The sequence below is a fragment of the Mytilus trossulus genome, chromosome 12 (genome assembly GCF_036588685.1).
Source record: "Mytilus trossulus isolate FHL-02 chromosome 12, PNRI_Mtr1.1.1.hap1, whole genome shotgun sequence".
Lineage (NCBI taxonomy): Eukaryota > Metazoa > Mollusca > Bivalvia > Mytilida > Mytilidae > Mytilus > Mytilus trossulus.
The window spans coordinates 57,841,685-57,862,504 of record NC_086384.1 but is presented as its reverse complement, the minus strand read 5'-3'; the positions used below and the strand labels follow the sequence as shown (position 1 = coordinate 57,862,504).

The 20,820-nt window shown below is 33.3% G+C and overlaps 1 protein-coding gene across 1 annotated transcript in view; it reads left to right on the top strand.

The window, feature by feature from the left end:
* The window catches only part of LOC134692622 (uncharacterized), a 51,508-nt gene extending 31,206 nt beyond the window's left edge, over positions 1 to 20,302 (top strand). Inside the window, exons 4-8 of the mRNA XM_063553082.1 lie at positions 3,539 to 4,117; positions 8,118 to 8,239; positions 11,944 to 13,125; positions 16,228 to 16,285; positions 19,476 to 20,302. Of these exons, the coding sequence (XP_063409152.1) occupies positions 3,539 to 4,117; positions 8,118 to 8,239; positions 11,944 to 13,125; positions 16,228 to 16,285; positions 19,476 to 20,302 (2,768 nt within the window). The remainder of the gene's footprint in view (positions 1 to 3,538; positions 4,118 to 8,117; positions 8,240 to 11,943; positions 13,126 to 16,227; positions 16,286 to 19,475) is intronic.
* The last annotated feature ends 518 nt before the right edge of the window (positions 20,303 to 20,820 follow it).

Here is a 20,820-nt window from a genome sequence, read left to right as displayed (position 1 = left end):
TTCTTTAACGTTGCACTTTATCTAAACAAGACTTCAGATTTAACGTCGGCTGTCAATTTATAAATCCTAAGGTGTACAGTGGCAGCAATTCACTGCCTTAAATATTCGAAGCAAGGGTTCTTTAAAGTTGCACTTTATCTAAACAAGACTTCAGATTTAACGTCGGCTGTCAATTTATAAATCCTAAGGTGTACAGTGGCAGCAATTCACTGCCTTAAATATTCGAAGCAAGGGTTCTTTAACGTTGCACTTTATCTAAACAAGACTTCAGATTTAACGTCGGCTGTCAATTTATAAATCCTAAGGTGTACAGTGGCAGCAATTCACTGCCTTAAATATTCGAAGCAAGGGTTCTTTAACGTTGCACTTTATCTAAACAAGACTTCAGATTTAACGTCGGCTGTCAATTTATTAATCTTAAGGTGTACAGTGGCAGCAATTTACTGCCTTAAATATTCGAAGCAAGGGTTCTTTACCGTTGCACTTTATCTAAACAAGACTTCAGATTTAACGTCGGCTGTCAATTTATAAATCCTAAGGTGTACAGTGGCAGCAATTCACTGCCTTAAATATTCGAAGCAAGGGTTCTTTAACGTTGCACTTTATCTAAACAAGACTTCAGATTTAACGTCGGCTGTCAATTTATAAATCCTAAGGTGTACAGTGGCAGCAATTCACTGCCTTAACGATTCAAATCAAGGGTTCTTTAACGTTGCACTTTATCTAAACAAGACTTCAGATTTAACGTCGGCTGTCAATTTATAAATCCTAAGGTGTACAGTGGCAGCAATTCACTGCCTTAAATATTCGAAGCAAGGGTTCTTTAACGTTGCACTTTATCTAAACAAGACTTCAGATTTAACGTCGGCTGTCAATTTATAAATCCTAAGGTGTACAGTGGTAGCAATTCACTGCCTTAAATATTCGATGCAAGGGTTCTTTAACGTTGCACTTTATCTAAACAAGACTTCAGATTTAACGTCGGCTGTCAATTTATAAATCCTAAGGTGTACAGTGGCAGCAATTCACTGCCTTAAATATTCGAAGCAAGGGTTCTTTAACGTTGCACTTTATCTAAACAAGACTTCAGATTTAACGTCGGCTGTCAATTTATAAATCCTAAGGTGTACAGTGGCAGCAATTCACTGCCTTAAATATTCGAAGCAAGGGTTCTTTAACGTTGCACTTTATCTAAACAAGACTTCAGATTTAACGTCGGCTGTCAATTTATAAATCCTAAGGTGTACAGTGGCAGCAATTCACTGCCTTAAATATTCGAAGCAAGGGTTCTTTAACGTTGCACTTTATCTAAACAAGACTTCAGATTTAACATCGGCTGTCAATTTATAAATCCTAAGGTGTACAGTGGCAGCAATTCACTGCCTTAAATATTCGAAGCAAGGGTTCTTTGACGTTGCACTTTATCTAAACAAGACTTCAGATTTAACGTCGGCTGTCAATTTATAAATCCTAAGGTGTACAGTGGCAGCAATTCACTGCCTTAAATATTCGAAGCAAGGGTTCTTTAACGTTGCACTTTATCTACACAAGACTTCAGATTTAACGTCGGCTGTCAATTTATAAATCCTAAGGTGTACAGTGGCAGCAATTCACTGCCTTAAATATTCGAAGCAAGGGTTCTTTAACGTTGCACTTTATCTAAACAAGACTTCAGATTTAACGTCGGCTGTCAATTTATAAATCCTAAGGTGTACAGTGGCAGCAATTCAATGCCTTAAATATTCGAAGCAAGGGTTCTTTAACGTTGCACTTTATCTAAACAAGACTTCAGATTTATCGTCGGCTGTCAATTTATAAATCCTAAGGTGTACAGTGGCAGCAATTCACTGCCTTAAATATTCGAAGCAAGGGTTCTTTAACGTTGCACTTTATCTAAACAAGACTTCAGATTTAACGTCGGCTGTCAATTTATAAATCCTAAGGTGTACAGTGGCAGCAATTCACTGTCTTAAATATTCGAAGCAAGGGTTCTTTGACGTTGCACTTTATCTAAACAAGACTTCAGATTTAACGTCGGCTGTCAATTTATAAATCTTAAGGTGTACAGTGGCAGCAATTCACTGCCTTAAATATTCGAAGCAAGGGTTCTTTAACGTTGCACTTTATCTAAACAAGACTTCAGATTTAACGTCGGCTGTCAATTTATAAATCCTAAGGTGTACAGTGGCAGCAATTCACTGCCTTAAATATTCGAAGCAAGGGTTCTTTAACGTTGCACTTTATCTAAACAAGACTTCAGATTTAACGTCGGCTGTCAATTTATAAATCCTAAGGTGTACAGTGGCAGCAATTCACTGCCTTAAATATTCGAAGCAAGGGTTCTTTAACGTTGCACTTTATCTAAACAAGACTTCAGATTTAACGTCGGCTGTCAATTTATAAATCCTAAGGTGTACAGTGGCAGCAATTCACTGCCTTAAATATTCGAAGCAAGGGTTCTTTAACGTTGCACTTTATCTAAACAAGACTTCAGATTTAACGTCGGCTGTCAATTTATAAATCCTAAGGTGTACAGTGGCAGCAATTCACTGCCTTAAATATTCGAAGCAAGGGTTCTTTAACGTTGCACTTTATCTAAACAAGACTTCAGATTTAACGTCGGCTGTCAATTTATAAATCCTAAGGTGTACAGTGGCAGCAATTTACTGCCTTAAATATTCGAAGCAAGGGTTCTTTAACGTTGCACTTTATCTAAACAAGACTTCAGATTTAACGTCGGCTGTCAATTTATAAATCCTAAGGTGTACAGTGGCAGCAATTCACTGCCTTAAATATTCGAAGCAAGGGTTCTTTAACGTTGCACTTTATCTAAACAAGACTTCAGATTTAACGTCGGCTGTCAATTTATAAATCCTAAGGTGTACAGTGGCAGCAATGCACTGCCTTAACGATTCAAATCAAGGGTTCTTTAACGTTGAACTTTATCTAAACAAGACTTCAGATTTAACGTCGGCTGTCAATTTATAAATCCTAAGGTGTACAGTGGCAGCAATTCACTGCCTTAAATATTCGATGCAAGGGTTCTTTAACGTTGCACTTTATCTAAACAAGACTTCAGATTTAACGTCGGCTGTCAATTTATAAATCCTAAGGTGTACAGTGGCAGCAATTCACTGCCTTCACGATTCAAATCAAGGGTTCTTTAACGTTGCACTTTATCTAAACAAGACTTCAGATTTAACGTCGGCTGTCAATTTATAAATGATACAAAGTGAATCGGACGCCATATAGGGCAATATTTTATTGACCATATGTTTGTTCCCCAGTTGGATATCAAATCTGCTAAAGTTAAGTTGTACTTTGAACATGCATGGAAACAAAAATTATTTCATTTCAAGTAAAGCTGATATTAGCTTAATAAACGTAATAATCTAAGTTTTATAATGAATTAACAAAAATAAAGATTCAACCCCGTAATATTGGTATGGGAAATGTTATATAATGACATTGGATTGCCTAAAAACTTGTAACAAAATGGTATAATGGTTAAAACATAAAAGTTTACTTTTTCTATCAGAAATTGATGACAAGAAAGAACGGATGGATAGAGCACTAAGTCCAAATAGGAAAACAAAAATAGATGATATAGAAAGTACTAAAAGAACAAAAGTATCAACTAAATTAACACAAACAGAAAAACGAGAAAAAAATGTACTAGTTAGTAAGTCAATTGACGTTAACAATGATTATCCGATGGATATAACAGCTGATGACCTCGCTGACAATAGAGACGATACAACTATGCAGGAAGATCAGATAAACTATAGTACTATAAATCATCCTGATATTACGGCTTCTTATAAAAAAGAGAAAAAAAATGACATGAAGGTAAATATGGATAAAAATCAGTCTTCATTATTGGTAATGCCTGAGGATTTGATGGCTAAAGTATTTACTAAGTCAACTGCAAAAACTCCACGAAACCTATTTGCATTATGTGAGTTATGGGACTTTGCAGGGCAAAAAGAATTTTATGCTACACATCAAGCATTTTTGACAAGTAGTGCAGTATACCTTGTAGTTGCAGATATGGAGGACGAAATATTAAGAAAAGAAGATAAACCGAAGTGTTCTGCAGATTTTCAGCATATTGGAGGTATGTTTTCAAAACTGGAAAAAATGCATAGCAAAATGATAATATAAGAACTTTAGATACATAGAAAAGGATGTATAATATAGCTTTTCTGGATTATTTTTTATATGTTTTAGTTGCCTTCTGTCAAGATTCAGACCACATACACAATGTTATAAAGTTTTATCAATGTCAAGTAAAAATCAATATAACTTCGTGATTCAGCATTGATCGTACAAACATACCCAATTCAATACGTTCAATGCAAACATTATGAAGTTTTATATTGATGGACTATGTCTGTAAAGTTATTCGCCGCAGATCAGATTCGAAGGAGAGTTACAATATGTGTGTGTATGCCACATGTATGGGCATTATGTTTTGTTGTCCGTTCATTCGTCCGTTCGTCTGTCCCTCTTCAGGTTAAAGTTTTTGGTCGAGGTAGTTATGGATGAACCTGAAGTCCAATCAACTTGAAACTTAGTACACATGTTACCTAAGATATGACATTTCTTATATAAATGCCCCCATTTTCATGGTTTACTAAACATAGAAAATGATAGTGCGGATGGGACATCCGTGTACTGGGGACACATTCTTGTTCAACACAGTATTACAACACAAGTTGTCCATGTGCAGGATTGTTCTTCGGTGAAAAGGAAATGCCAATATTTAGTAAAAACAGGACGAGAGGACTGACACTGGCACCCTACAATAACTGTCCAGATACAATACACCAATATTCCCGCCTACAAAACCCAAGTTAAACCTCTGGGGGTAGTCCACTCTTTAAATATAAGGCATATAGATCCTTACGTATATTAAAGAAAAGTCTGTCAATTTCTATTATAGAAAACAATTTAGAAATTGACAGACTTTTCTTTAATATACGTAAGGATTGTCTTTTAATTGGAAATAGAAATTCAGAAATTATTGCGTGCATTTATTATTGCGATTTTGTCATTTTAGACTAAAATGCGATTTTAATTTTTACGATTTTTAGAAAAATCCTGTTTAATTCATGAAAAATATTTCACAATGCGAGTTTAAATTATTGCGTTTTCAACTATGTCGCAAAAATAAAAACCTCGCATTAATTTCTGAATTCACAGTATCTATTTCCAATTAAAAGAACTTCTACACCTACATGACCTATAAGACACACCCTTTTCGCTAAAATATCAAAATCACCAAAGGCAGATTTACAAAACGTATTATTCATGAGCATAAAAAAAACCATGATAATCTCCTGATACTTGACAAACAATTCAAAGTATGATGTTATTGAATCAATCAGTTATTAGTTTTATATCTATTTACCAGTGTATGTAAAGTGCGGATCCTAAAATATCATTTTTACTGTATATGCCATAAATGTCTAATGTAGAATGATAAATGAACAGACGAACTTTTTTTAATTTTTGAAGAAAATCAAGAAAATTAGTTAAAATGTATATGTTCAGAAATACATAATACTAATAAAACAAAGTAAGAGATGCGAGCGGGGTTTTATCGCGCCTAAAGCCATCCAGCTGTGAAATATATACCAAAATAAGTGAATATTTAGGACATTTCACGAACAGATCGTGCAGGTGCTTTATAACTAATAGGTTAGATGTTGTTGCAGTAAAAAGTATTCATTTTAATACAATTATTAAAGTTGTATAACGTAGAATATGTTTTGTCATTCAGTTTCTTCATATTTAACTAAATTCCACTATGATTATTTCGTAATGCTAGTCATGTTTACTGTCGAATAATGATACTATTCTTTCATTTTCACTGTGGAGCGAATCATTGTTATTGTATATGCGGTGCATTTTCACTGTATAATTTATTTATTTTTATCTATTTCAGCTCATTTCTTTGAGCATGTAGAGCAAGACTTTAGTTTATTTGCTTGCTTTTTTTTATTGGATAATCATTATGATAACACCCAATTTAATTCAAATATTAAAAATACAGGTTAAACTATGCCTATTCATATTGTTTAAAAATGTCAATCTTATTTACAAAGTTTGTATAAACAATTATACAAACAAAGTAAGCAAGCCAACCAAAGTTTTGCTTTACATGCATTAGGAAATTAGCTGTTAAGCCTTAATTTAGCCGACTTGCTCAAACAATAGATAAAGTAAGAGAAAGATTTGATAAAATTTAACTTAAGGAGGAAAGTTTGGTTTTAAAACACTCTAATAAATTCAATAGAAATAACATTTATTTCAAATGTATTCCATTTAGTTTCTTATAAAGCGTATAGGGATTTTTATCCTTATTTTTTTAATCCATTTCCATGACACTTCACCACTAATTACGTACATCTTGATATAGATTGCACCTTTGTTTTCCCGTTTAAAAGGTTTTACACTGGAGCCCTTTATAACTTGCTGTTCGGTGTGAGCCAAGACTCCATGTTGAAGACCGTATTTTGACGTATAATGGTCTACTTTTATAAATTGTGACTCGGATGGAGAGTTGTCTCATTGTCACATACGACATCTATATATGGCTCAAAAACGAGACGGGATAAAAAGGGATAAAAAAAACCTACGCTACTTTTTAATATATTAATAATGGGCCTAATATGAGTCAAAATAGAGTAAAATAGTGGGTTGCATTTGGGTATAAGCGTCACGCCGGATTGCCGATTTTTTGCAAGCGTGACAGGTGAAAGTCAACTGATTGTGTAGTGAAAAACGGGAAATGAAGTCTAGCGGGACACAGATAAAAATTAGAACTGCATAGTATAAGCGGGATACGGGAATCTGACAAAACAATAAGCTGAATACGGGAATCTGACAAAACAGTAAGCGGGATCCGGGATCAGAACCCACCCCCAATGAGACCCAAGAATAAGATGATTCTGTATATTCATTCTATTGTTGCAGTCATGCCTTCAATAACAAATGTATCCGATGCATGCATTTTTTTTATATTTTTGGTCCCTTTTTCAATTTTGTGGGGTCCAAATTTATAGACAAAAGTCCTTTAATATAGATATTTGGAATTCGTTGACATGCTGAATCTAACCGTGTATCAAGTTTGGGGATTTTTGTCTAGTTGCTGAAATAACCCCCATAGAGTTCCAAAGGGTCTAAAATCAACAAAAATGAATTGTAGCATGCATTTCGTGTACAATAACCCAAATGTGCATGGTTTTACCTCTGCGGTAGTATCCATTCGCGGATCTAGAATTTTTCATAAGTAGGGGCCCACTGACTGCCTAAGAGGGCCCGCTGCTGTCACCTTCCAGTGATTCCCTATATAAGTTAAAATCAAGGAGAAACGTAATCTGAAGAATACAATATGACATTTTAAGAATCGCTTTTGTTACAACTTTGAAAAGCTATATATTTGATGAAGAATGAATGAGGAGTTTGTAATTCAATTTGAAAATACATGTATCATAAATCCTAAAGTCATTAACTAAGTTTTTTTTTCATTTGTTGCAAGTGCATTTATCACATAATTCTACAATAAAAATTCCTCGCATCTTTGAAAATTCTACATTAATAATGACTGCACTAACAGTGATAATTCATCGCATCTATAGTCAAAATGGATCGCTTTCAATAATCGAAATGCTATATTATGATGCTTTTATAACACTTATTTGAACTTTAATGCTATGTTTGTATATTATAAAGACATATCACAATGAAAATATGTGAAAACTTAGCTTAAAATCCTTTAACTTGATATTTTCAAAACGTAAACAAATACAGTTTTCCCATGATCCTTTATTCTACAATAGACATACCCGCATATAACAGTAAAAATGAACTAGCTGGATTCGCACTTTATATACACTGTTTACGTATATATAAATTATTCGACTTTTAATTATCACAGTTATTGTGTCGAGAAAAGTCACATGGCAAAAGATAATTAAAATAACACTTCCTCTCAAGTGATGGTTATTTCAATTTAATTGGACTTAAATATAGTGTAGTGTTATATGTCTTTCTCAAAGGATAAAAGAGATAACAATTATTACTTATTTAATAGTAACGGTATGTTTCAGAGTATATTGATTTTTGGTTTGATTCTATCCATTGTCATCGTGCAGCTGACGAACGACCTAGCTATGCGCACTGGGAGCCTCCGATTTTATTAGTTTTCACTGGAAAGGATAAATATAACAAGGTAATACAATTGTAGAACGTTGTATATCATTTTTTTTTCTGAAGAACGGAAATGTGGCATGATTGTCAATCAGATATACATCCACAAACAGCCATAGCCACTGTAACATAAAAGTGAAAAATCACATGTCCTTTTACGACCTACCGAATCATATGCACTATTGAAATATTTTCAAAAGTGAAGATAAACAATATATACAATATCATTAAAAAGAGAAAGCCGAAAGCATAGTTTATAAATAAACGCATCATAGATACCAGGACTAAATTTTATATATACGCCAGACGCGCGTTTCGTCTACAAAAGACTCATCAGTGACGCTCGAATCCAAAAAAGTTATAAAAAAATATCATAGAACAATAATTAAAGACAATCATGATAGACAGCAACCACTGACAATAAATGAATTACATGCTACCTACTGAGGACAAACTCATTCAGAAGGTGCGACCTTGATAACAATGAGAATGGAAACTGGGATGTGTCAAAGAGACAACAACCCGACAATAGAGCAGAACACTGCTCAAGGCCACCGATGTGTGTTAAACACCGCGATTAAATCCCGCACACAGAGACATGCTTTAGCTGGCCTCTAAAGAAAATTGTTTGCTAGTTTAGAGAAAATGGCCAAACATTGACTTCACACTAAACCCCGAAACATAGATGAACAATGATAATAATAAATCCATCCCCTATACCTCTAGCCAATGTAAAAAAAAATCACATATCAATACGAACAGTAAAACTCAGTTTAAAAAAGGTATGAGTCCGATATATATAAGAAGTACAAAACCCGTATCATGCCAACAATTAGATTTTAGAAAAAATGTGTTTATTTCCGATGCAAAGACCTTGAGTGAATAAATATTAATTAAGAAAAAATGTCATCTGTAATGAAATGAGAACAGTATCGTAACACTATCCTTTCTGAATAAGATTGTTTTAAGGAGGTTCGCGGGTATAAGATTTTAAGAATTTTTTTTCTTTTTATTTTACATTACAATTTCTACTCATTACCTTCAGTAGTTGTTACTTTATCATATGGTACAAAAATTATTCCAAAAACTCAATTCATGTTGACCCCAGGTGACTTTAAAATTGTCGATATCATTGAAAAAGCTCTAAATTATCTCCCTTTGCTTCAAAAAGGCCATTTTTTGGCATTAACATTGAAATATCTTTTTTTTAACTCATCGGTGACCTATATTTTGTATTGTTGGTTTCGAATAAGCTGGACATAAACTAAATAATTGTAAAATTTAAGCGATTTCTGTAATTTAGTTCTTTTTTTATTTCGATATTACCGCTATTTCTCATATAATTTCAACAGAAACAAAGGACATTAACAAAAATGTATGCCTTTTTCGAAGGCAGATTGTGAGCGTAAATGAACGGTGATCCCATTTTTTATTTCATTTTTCTATTGAGGATAAGATAAAGTTCATTTATAGAAATATATAGAGAAATCTTATATTAAATAAAAAAAAACACACTTAGACCCGCGAGCCCCCTTAAGTGTTTGCTTAGCTTTTGAAGTTAATGCCGACATTTCTGTGTTTTGTATAGAATGTTACTATAAAAGATTGTATGTGAAATACCTATACATACAAGATGTCATAGTATTGATGGTAAAATTCAGTAAATAATTTGGCAAGTGTTTGATTTCAAAAAGTCTGTTGTGTAAACACTTGATGTTAAAATCTAATACTGTGTTACACACATTTTGTACACGAGCGATTCGAACAAATTGAGATATATTAACACCTTTAGATGGTGACAAAGGAACATAGCCATCTCAACAAAAATTAATAGTTAACAATAGGAAATAAAAAAATCATCTCTTTTATCTTAAATTTTGGTATTAAGCATCCCGTTAAAGTTATCAATATCAAGATCACAGAAATGGCAGTGTTAGTACTAGATTTATTTAAAGTCAGTTCAGCAGGACGAATCTCTTTAGTGTACAAACTGCATTTGTCATTATTTAGAGCCAATATATCATCCAAATTTCTAAAAGTGTTATTATATTTTTTGTATCAGATATATTTTAATAAATCCTTAGTGTACTAATGTAATGTTCTTTGGTTACATCTTCTGACATCAGACTCGGACTTCTCTTGAACTGAATTTTAATGTGCGTATTGTTATGCTTTTACTTTTCTACACTGGTTTGAGGTATAGGGGGAGGGTTGAGATCTCACAAACATGTTTAACCCCGCCGCATTTTTGCGCCTGTCCCAAGTCAGGAGCCTCTAGCCTTTGTTAGTCTTGTATTTTTTAAATTTTAGTTTCTTGTGTACAATTTGGAAATTAGTATGGCGTTCATTATCACTGAACTAGTATATATTTGTTTAGGGGCCAGCTGAAGGACGCCTCCGGGTGCGGGAATTTCTCGCTACATTGAAGACCTGTTGGTGACCTTCTGCTGTTGTGTTTTTTTATTTTGGTCGGGTTGTTGTCTCTTTGACACATTCCCCATTTCCATTCTCAATTTTATAATGTAAAAAGTAATATCCTGGCATTGCTTGAAAAAAATATAGTTGTTAAAGACAACGTAAATATTTTAATAAAAAAGACGGAAAATATGTACTTGAAACAAAAAGTTAAAATTTAAATGAAATGTGCAGTGCGTATGACTCATTGATCCATGAAATTTTAACTTTTTGTTTCGAGTATTTTCCGTCTTTTTTTTTTTTATTAAAATGTCTTTTTTTCAAGCAATGCCAGGATATTACTTTTTACATTAGTACACTAAGGAATTGGCCTTTTAACTTCAAAAGAGTTTTTTGTTTTTTTCCCCAAAAAAATCTTCTAATCCCCCCTTTTATGAGAAAAATAATATTTGTATGCAAGCTGATGACAAAATAATATTCTTATTCCTGATTTTCGAAAAAATAATTGGGTGATAGAGTTGAAAACCTTACTAAATGTTTTACTCAGAAAAAGAGTCATACCCCTTTTTGAAGCTAAATGGTCGGTCAACAAATGTATTTTTGTTAATTATATTGATATGTACCGTATTTGAACAATGCTGAAAGTGAAGAAATGCTGATACCGATGTTTATATTTCAATAAAAAAAAAGACAGGAAATATATTATATAAAAAATATAATCTAATCAAATGATTTAATACCTCTCAACTCACCAATGCAAGACTGATTCTATACATATAATGTGTCCGTGTTCAAACAGGTAGCAAATCTTGAAGAAAATCATTCAACAACTTTGGACGATAAGCTGCTATATGGATCATATTGTGACACGTGTTTAATTGTATTCAGGAAATTATTATTTTGATATATTTATATTGTTACTGAATTCATATAGTTGGGAGCAAACGTACAATTTGTATTACTTTTGTAAGGGGGAATGCATTTGTTCAACAAAAAAAGGATGAAGACTCTATTTTATATTCATAACCCCCGTCTCCATTCCAACATGTGTTTTCCATTTGTTTTCCCACTATAAAATTAAATGGAAACTTGCCTACCTCTGATTTGTTTTTTTAAAATAACTTGCTAGCGAAATCGCATTTAAAAAATCTCAAGCATTCATCTTTTACTTGACATGGATTTTTTGTTTATAAAATTATTAGATTACTGAATTCCTTGAAATAAAATATCGGCTGAAGGGAAGTGTTTTTTCTCTCACGTATCAACGTTATCAAACATGATAATTGTTAATTCTTTGTTTATTTGCTGTAGGAAGATTTTAAGAAGAGAAAAAAGGAATTACATGATCAAATAGACAAAGTTTTGGGATATCAAAGCAAATATCATCACTTGCACGACGAGTTTTATCTGTCAAATAAGGAAGATACTGACAAAGAATTTGACAAGTTGCGATTCGCAATTTTTGAGACTACAGGGAAAATGAAAAACTGGGGCGAAGCGTTTCCGTTGAAATGGATACTTTTAGAGCATTTGATTGAAATCAATAAGAACCATGGAAAACATTTCCTTAATTTTACTGAGATGATCAAACTGGCTAAACATCCTGATATCAATATAAGAGATGAGGACGAATTATTGTTGTTTCTTCGATTTCAGCATAACGTAGGGAACATTATTTTCTTTGACAATATAAGGGATTTAATCATTTTAAATCCTCAGTGGCTAGCAGATGCTTTCAGATGTTTAGTCTCAGATAGGTATGAAAACAGCAAATTGCACCACCTTGAGGACTGGACACTGTTTAAACGACAAGGCACAATAAGTGAATCGTTAATTACAGAACTATTCGAGTCAAAAGACGGAAGTCAGTTTTCAGGACAAAAAGATAATTTGCATAAAGTTATGGAAAAGCTTGATATATTGGTTAAAATAGAAAACTCAAATTATATAATGCCAAGCATGATGCCGTCTGCCAAATTCGAGGATTTATGCAACAAATTTGGCATTCTTAAGGAAAAATGCAAAAGAACTTCCTGGCTTTGTTTTAAATTTGAATTCCTTCCACCTTCGTTCTTTAACCATCTATCTGCATGGTTTATCAGACATTACAATCCTAGCAAGGTAGATGGTGGTATTGCGTTATACTGTGGCATTTGTATGTTTGACACTGATCAATCTGGTGGTACAAAGATTCTAGTTACCATGTCAACTGATACAATTGCTCTTCAGATTGTGACGTTTTCCGAACGACAGGCCGTATTGGAAGGTTTATGTAGCAGTATATGCAATGAAGTAACACAACTATTTCTAAATATTACAGAGAGGTATAAGGTGAAAATATCTTTTAAGCTCCATTTCAAATGCAGTGATGGCTATTATTTTCAAGACATATTTGAATATGAGAAATTAACAGTTGAGAGGGAGTTTTTCTGTATTCAGCATCAACAAATGCATCGATCTGACCAAATATTGTCACCTTGGATGAATAATGAGGTATGTTTTTAAAACGGCATCATTATAAGTTGGTTATATTATCATATGGAATCCGTAACAGTCTTATCATAGTTCGATATAATCTGGACCCATTGTATCTAGTCTAGACTCTGTCTCTGTACCTTTATTCTCAACTGTCTTATAGTCTTAACTCTGTCTCGGTACCGTTATTCTCAACTGTCTTATAGTCTTAACTCTGTCTCGGTACCGTTATTCTCAACTGTCTTATAGTCTTAACTCTGTCTCTGTACCTTTATTCTCAACTGTCTTATAGTCTTAACTCTGTCTCTGTACCTTTATTCTCAACTGTCTTATAGTCTTAACTCTGTCTCTGTACCATTATTCTCAACTGTCTTATAGTCTTAACTCTGTCTCTGTACCTTTATTCTCAACTGTCTTATAGTCTTAACTCTGTCTCGGTACCGTTATTCTCAACTGTCTTATAGTCTTAACTCTGTCTCTGTACCATTATTCTCAACTGTCTTATAGTCTTAACTCTGTCTCTGTACCTTTATTCTCAACTGTCTTATAGTCTTAACTCTGTCTCGGTACCGTTATTCTCAACTGTCTAATAGTCTTAACTCTGTCTCGGTACCTTTATTCTCAACTGTCTTATAGTCTTAACTCTGTCTCGGTACCTTTATTCTCAACTGTCTTATAGTCTTAACTCTGTCTCGGTACCTTTATTCTCAACTGTCTTATAGTCTTAACTCTGTCTCTGTACCTTTATTCTCAACTGTCTTATAGTCTTAACTCTGTCTCGGTACCGTTATTCTCAACTGTCTTATAGTCTTAACTCTGTCTCTGTACCATTATTCTCAACTGTCTTATAGTCTTAACTCTGTCTCTGTACCTTTATTCTCAACTGTCTTATAGTCTTAACTCTGTCTCGGTACCGTTATTCTCAACTGTCTTATAGTCTTAACTCTGTCTCGGTACCTTTATTCTCAACTGTCTTATAGTCTTAACTCTGTCTCGGTACCTTTATTCTCAACTGTCTTATAGTCTTAACTCTGTCTCGGTACCTTTATTCTCAACTGTCTTATAGTCTTAACTCTGTCTCGGTACCGTTATTCTCAACTGTCTTATAGTCTTAACTCTGTCTCGGTACCTCTATTCTCAACTGTCTTATAGTCTTAACTCTGTCTCCGTACCTCTATTCTCAACTGTCTTATAGTCTTAACTCTGTCTCGGTACCTTTATTCTCAACTGTCTTATAGTCTTAACTCTGTCTCGGTACCGTTATTCTCAACTGTCTTATAGTCTTAACTCTGTCTCGGTACCTCTATTCTCAACTGTCTTATAGTCTTAACTCTGTCTCGGTACCGTTATTCTCAACTGTCTAAATGTTTTCTGAAGACCACAACTCAAAATCTCAGACTTTCAAAAGTTAATTTTCAGATGTTAAGTCCAGGTAACTAAACTTTACTAGCTTGATCTGTTGTAAATGGTATTTGTAATGATAATGAAAATGATTATGGTTTTGGTAAAAATAATTTTTAAAATCCATTTGTCTTAATATTCTTTTGACGGGCTCGGCTTTTATACATCCCGCCGTTGTGACATTGTGCTACGGTCATTTCTTTGTATCCCTGTCTTTCATTTTTGCTTATGTAGTCACTAGTTTGGCTTTCTAACTATTTTGATCTGAGCGTCACTGAAGAGTCTTATGTAGACGAAACGCGCGTCTGGCGTATGAAATTATAAGCCTGGTACCTTAGTTAACTATTAAGACATACGAAGAAAAATCACAATGGAAAGAATATGTCGAGACAAATTAAAAATGGTATAATTTGTTATGAAAATTCAGGATTTTAAGAATAAATTAACACTAAAGCAGAAATGGTAAGGATATATCAATACAAATTATATGAGGATTGATTCAGAATGTATTCAGGTATTTGTAGAGACAGAATTCATACTTTTAGAATAATAACACACAATTCATAAAAACTCAGATACAAATTGGTAACTTTGGATCAGGATCAGTGAATGTATAATTAATTCTCATTCATAGTTTCCTCGACAAGATTTTTTAATGGAAGATAACAATAATAACGTAATGAACTACATGTTACTTAATTTTAATTTTTATTTCTCTGCTACCATGAGTGTGTAATACTTGTTTCTTGACGTTTAATATAAACTTATCATTCTGCGAATAAAACATTACAATCAATGTATTTTCATATATGATTTAAATGTGTTTTGCAATAACATGATACAAATACCGTTCATTTACCCACAATGTTACAACATCCTTAATTTTCGGAAATATTTTGTAAACTTTTTTCAAGTATGAAGCTTTCAATATTCACAAATAATTTTTTTAATCAAACAGAATGATTCGCAAACTTACATGTCAATGATATATTGACAAAGCCATGGCATAAAACTAAAAACAACCAAAAAATATACAGTAAGAAACTAAACATAGAAAACTTAAAACTGAGCAACACAATCCAAACCCATATACATGGGTGATCACAGATGCTCTGGACGTAATAATTATTTAAATGTATATCAAAAAAAGAAGATGTGGTAGGATTGACAATGAGACAACTGTCCACAAGAGACCAAAATGACACAGACATATAAAACAACTATAGGTCACCGTACGGCCTTCAACAATAAGCCAAGTCCACACCGCATAGTCAGCTATAAAAGACCCCGATAAGACAATGTAAAATAATTCAAACGAGAAAACTAACGGCCTTATTTATATAAAAAATAAATAACGAAAAACAGATATGTACCCTATAAACAAACGACAACCACTGAATTACAGGCTCCTGACTTGGGACAGGCACATACATAAATAATGTGGCGGGGTTAAATATGTTGGCGGGATCCAAACCCTCCCCTAACCTGGGACTGTGGTATAACAGTACCACATAGGTCGTCTCTTTGCTCATCGTCAATTCTCACATTTGGTGTATTTTTTGGCAACTAGTTTACATGTAGTTCTATAAGATACCTTACAGTTTTAATTTTGCTTAACCTCCCCAACATACTTGTTAGATGTTCAGTAAAACATTATGAATAGCAAAGCTACATTGTAATCATGTCGTTTTAGTATTCAATTAAATTTCTTTTTTTCAGGTTAAAGAGATTCCCGACAGAGCGAAAATTAACACTACACAGGATGACCAAAATCCAGGTAGTATGAATATCTGTATATTCTCCTTTTGAACCTTTATCTTCTAATCGTTGTTGTGTTGTTACTACAATGTGTATAAATGGTGTTATAACTCAATAGTCTTGTGTTTCGAATATTCTACTTTAAATGCAGGGAACAACATGGAAGGCGGACGTTCCTTTATTCAGACTTACAAGAATTAGTTGGATAGATGACTTCAAAAGTTTTTCAAGTTAATGTGTTTTCCACAAATATATCTCTCTTTGATTATTGTTTACACATAGGTTACTTTTTCTGTCAGATTTTTTGATGATGTTAAGTAAGAAGACACAGGAATAATCATGGCATACATTTAAATGAGGTTTGATGGATGGCGTTATTAGGCTACAGCAATAGCAAAACGTGTAAACTTATAACAATAATGTCTTTGTATATGCAAATGCCACAGCCTTATCAAATGCGAATGTTTATATTAAGTAGCAACCTATCTTTCTTCTATATGTTTTAACATGATTAATAACAAATCTAAAATATACTATTTGTTGACAATCTGTGTTGTTTCGCATTAAATGTAAAATGTTTCAAGCTATGATGCGAATATAAATTTTTTTAAAGTTATTAAAACAATGATTTCTTGTATTCTTTTAATCGGCTTTAGAAATAAAGATGGAAATTTAAGGATATTATAAACATTCTCATTTAATGATTTTTGATGAATTCGGAAATTAATAACAAAATTAAGATTCCAGGCAAAGAGGAATTTGTCCTATACAATAATTAAGCTTACGGTTCAACATAGTATAACATTCCCTGTTAACTACAGCTTTAACGGTATTGTTTTATTGCACCACATGCATTTCGGCAATAAACATTTTTTTCAGTGATGCTTCTTGCCGTCAGTCCAAAATCTTATACTTAGCATTAAAGAGCTGATAAAAGGATTAGGAAATAATAGTAAAGCCAAAAGTGTTATTTTTTATTTTACTTGCACTGGGCTGACACCAATACTCCATGTTAAGCCCAAGCTCAGTATGCGGTGCTTCGGAACTGTCATGATTTAAAAGTAATTATGTTTTAAATTCGACGTTTGTCAATGGTGCAACAACTAATAAACTAAGGTTCTCATTCCGTCGTGGTCACTATTGGTCCTCTCCCGACCGCAACTGCCAATAAAACCTTGGCAAAATGCGGGATATCCCCTTGGTTGAGAGTGATGTACAAGTACACAGCCACGTAAGTTTAGATCTGGAATGTTGAATCCGATGTCTCATGGAGGGAATGCCATATTTTCTTTACGTTGGAACCTTCGCAATACCTCTAAAGCGGGGTGAGAAAATTGTCTATTGCACATCAATATATTCTGTCACTTTCCAATTCACAATCAATTGCAGTCAAAATTTACCAGACTTCTATCCCGGAATTACCCATATTTACTGTTAACTGATATCGTCAAGAACATGCAGAAATCATTTACAATTGGACGGTAAGCAACAAACAATCAATTTACGGAAATATGATTGATTCCTCAATTAGTACTAGCTTAACGTTAAGTGGCAATTATTTCATGAAATAAAAGTTTGTTGGATATAGACAGAAAGTTGGACTCGGAGAGGTTTCCGATGTTTCTTTATCGATAACTTGATACTCTCCTTTACATAATTGCGTAATTAAACATTCCATTCAGCCGAAAATTGGCATAGATGATATCAATTAGGTATTACTTCATAACATAAGATTTAATGACAAAGATTAATTGAATACATAAACACACGAAAGGGCACAATTTTGGAACTAATGAGTTTGAAATCCACACAACAATGACATGTGACAGAGTCAAAAGAAGTGCTTCGAATTAGAAATAGATCACCGAAACCGTTTTAATATACAACTGCAGAAAGTGTCATGTTCCTTCAGGGGTCAATATATTCTGCCTCAAAAACCTGGTTGGACGTGAATGCGTATTTATACATCCTACAAAACCGAACATACCATTGAAGCCAAACATAGGCGCTTCAACATGTAAAACGGAGAGATTTGAACCGATTCTATCTTGGTTAAAAAGGGAGCTCCCTTTCAAAACTTGCTCCATTCAGTAACCAAAAGACATGTTGTGCCTAGCTATAACTTGACATTATATTCATATTATATTGACATTATATTCATGTTCCCCCTAGTTCATAAAAATAAAAAGAAACCGTTGTCTGAAGTGTAAGCTCATGAACGATCGATTGTTTATTATTGTTTGCTTTACGTTCAGTGCCAAATATTTCATTCATTTTCAAGACGAGAAATTACTTAGAATGCATTTAAAATGAAAGTACTAAAACGAGACATTTCAAATTCATATTGTAAAACAACATCGCTGATGTGTTTCTACTTTAGGAATTTTGACAAGTTTTTTCAAACTACCTCTACCATTTTAGAGATGTGGGAAAAAAAAGATGAACATTTAATTCGTATCATCTCTGTACAAAAACAACAAATGTTTTTTTAAAGTTTATGGCAATTAGGACCAGGGGTGTTTAAACATTTGGATAACTGCAGCTGGGATTTCGAAAACGCCTCTATTCATATATTGAAGTTATTTATTTAAAAGCAAACACAGCATATCTAATCTTAAGATCAAAATTATTGCCCAGTTTACTTTTACCGTGTTAAAACTACAACCCATTGATATATTATGAGACATACGAAACAGGAATCCAGCGACACGTCTGTGTAAACTTTATAAAGGAGGAGCCCCAAAATCAGTGATTAGTGTAATGTAGCCTATGAATAGATTTATCTTTTGTCTTGCGCATGATTTAAAGGTAGCATGAAACAGATATATCTTCCCACTGTTAGACTATATAATAGATAATGGAACTGTATTTTAATATCTTACCTTTATATCAATTTTTCATTTTTCTTAATTTATATTGTGTGGTCTGATAATTCGGAGCTTGATATAAAAATTAAATGAGTTTTCAATCTGGTAAGTGAAACAAAACATAAATCGATAACATCTTAGAGATAATTTGAGGTCGTGAAAAGTTACTTAAATTATATAGTTTGCAAAACATAAGAAAGGTTACAACATTCAGTCACTCTTAGTGGTAAACTGAATTATAAATTAAATCCTTTTTAGTGGTATTTATTTTTGTAAACTGCATTATAAATAAGGTAACCGCTTGTTGAAATAACCAATTTGATACTTGATTATTTATTTCAGAAAATAAACCAAACAAAGAAGAAGCTCAGGATCAAACACCTGTCAAGACCAACCTTCCTGTTTCTGTCAGTTTGCGTCAACAGATTAATATAACACAGGCAACGAATGAAAATCTGGAAATTTATAGCTGCATCAAAATAGGCAATACATTAGTGTTCAGTGACTGTAATAATGACCGACTTATTATTTGTAATTCAGACGGTACTGATATCCATAACATTCCTCTGTCCTATGAACCATGGGACATAACAGAGATATATAGTAACACTGTAGCAGTATCCTGTAGTGGCAGAACCATACTGATAATAAATATATCTACACGTTCTATCACCAGTGAAATCAACACCAGTAGTTACTGCGCCGGAATATCATATAATGATAATAACCTGTACGTTATTGATAGGAGTATAATACATGTGATGGACCTGACAGGTAAAGTAATACGTACTATACCGGTACCTACAGACCTTATCACCGACATTACAGTAGACAGAGACAGGTTGGTCTATATAGACAGAGCATCAATATACTGCTGCTCATTAAATGGAAAAGTAATGTGGAAATTTAAAAAGGATGAACTTCAAGATTTACGTCATATGACAACAGATAATGAGGGGAATATTTATGTGACTGATCATATTAAAGAAACTGTAGTAGTTGTATCAGATGACGGGAAACATCATAGAGAACTTCTAACTAAATCAGATGGATTGGATGAACCGTGGGGAATTTATTTTGACAAGAAAGAAAACATTCTGCTTGTTAGTAATGAAACAAACGGAAAAGCTTTTCTTTTTGACGTGAAAAAGAACAAAAATAAACATTAAATATAAATCAATTGCTTTAAAAAAGCAATTGTAGGTGGTCTTTCCCCCTTTAGAATTAATTGAATTTTTTTTTTTTTTTGGGGGGGGGGGTTTGTTTGTTTGTTTGATTGTTTGCTTGTTTGTTTGTTTCTGTATGGGGTCTATATTATTGTTACCGGAGAAGTTTCATGTTTAGTTTGGAAAGTTTTTCTTTTATTTTAGGTACAGCGCGCGCGCCACATCACGTGACACGGGTTTATAATAACGAAAAGATAGTCTTTTTATTTCTTTTTAGGTGGGGACGTTTAACAGACAACATCTATAGAGATGGAATGTACACAATGTAATTTCTTTTGTCATTGTAGGAAATTGACATTTTGATGACAGTTCACAAGCAGTGCATGTTTTGGATTTAATTGATCCGGTGTAACTTTAAAACACATTTATTGATTATTTTCTGATAATGTACATTTTTCAGCACCTGTTTGTAACACAGATTAGTATTTCAATCTCGGAGCGGACATTTTATTGTAGGTTTT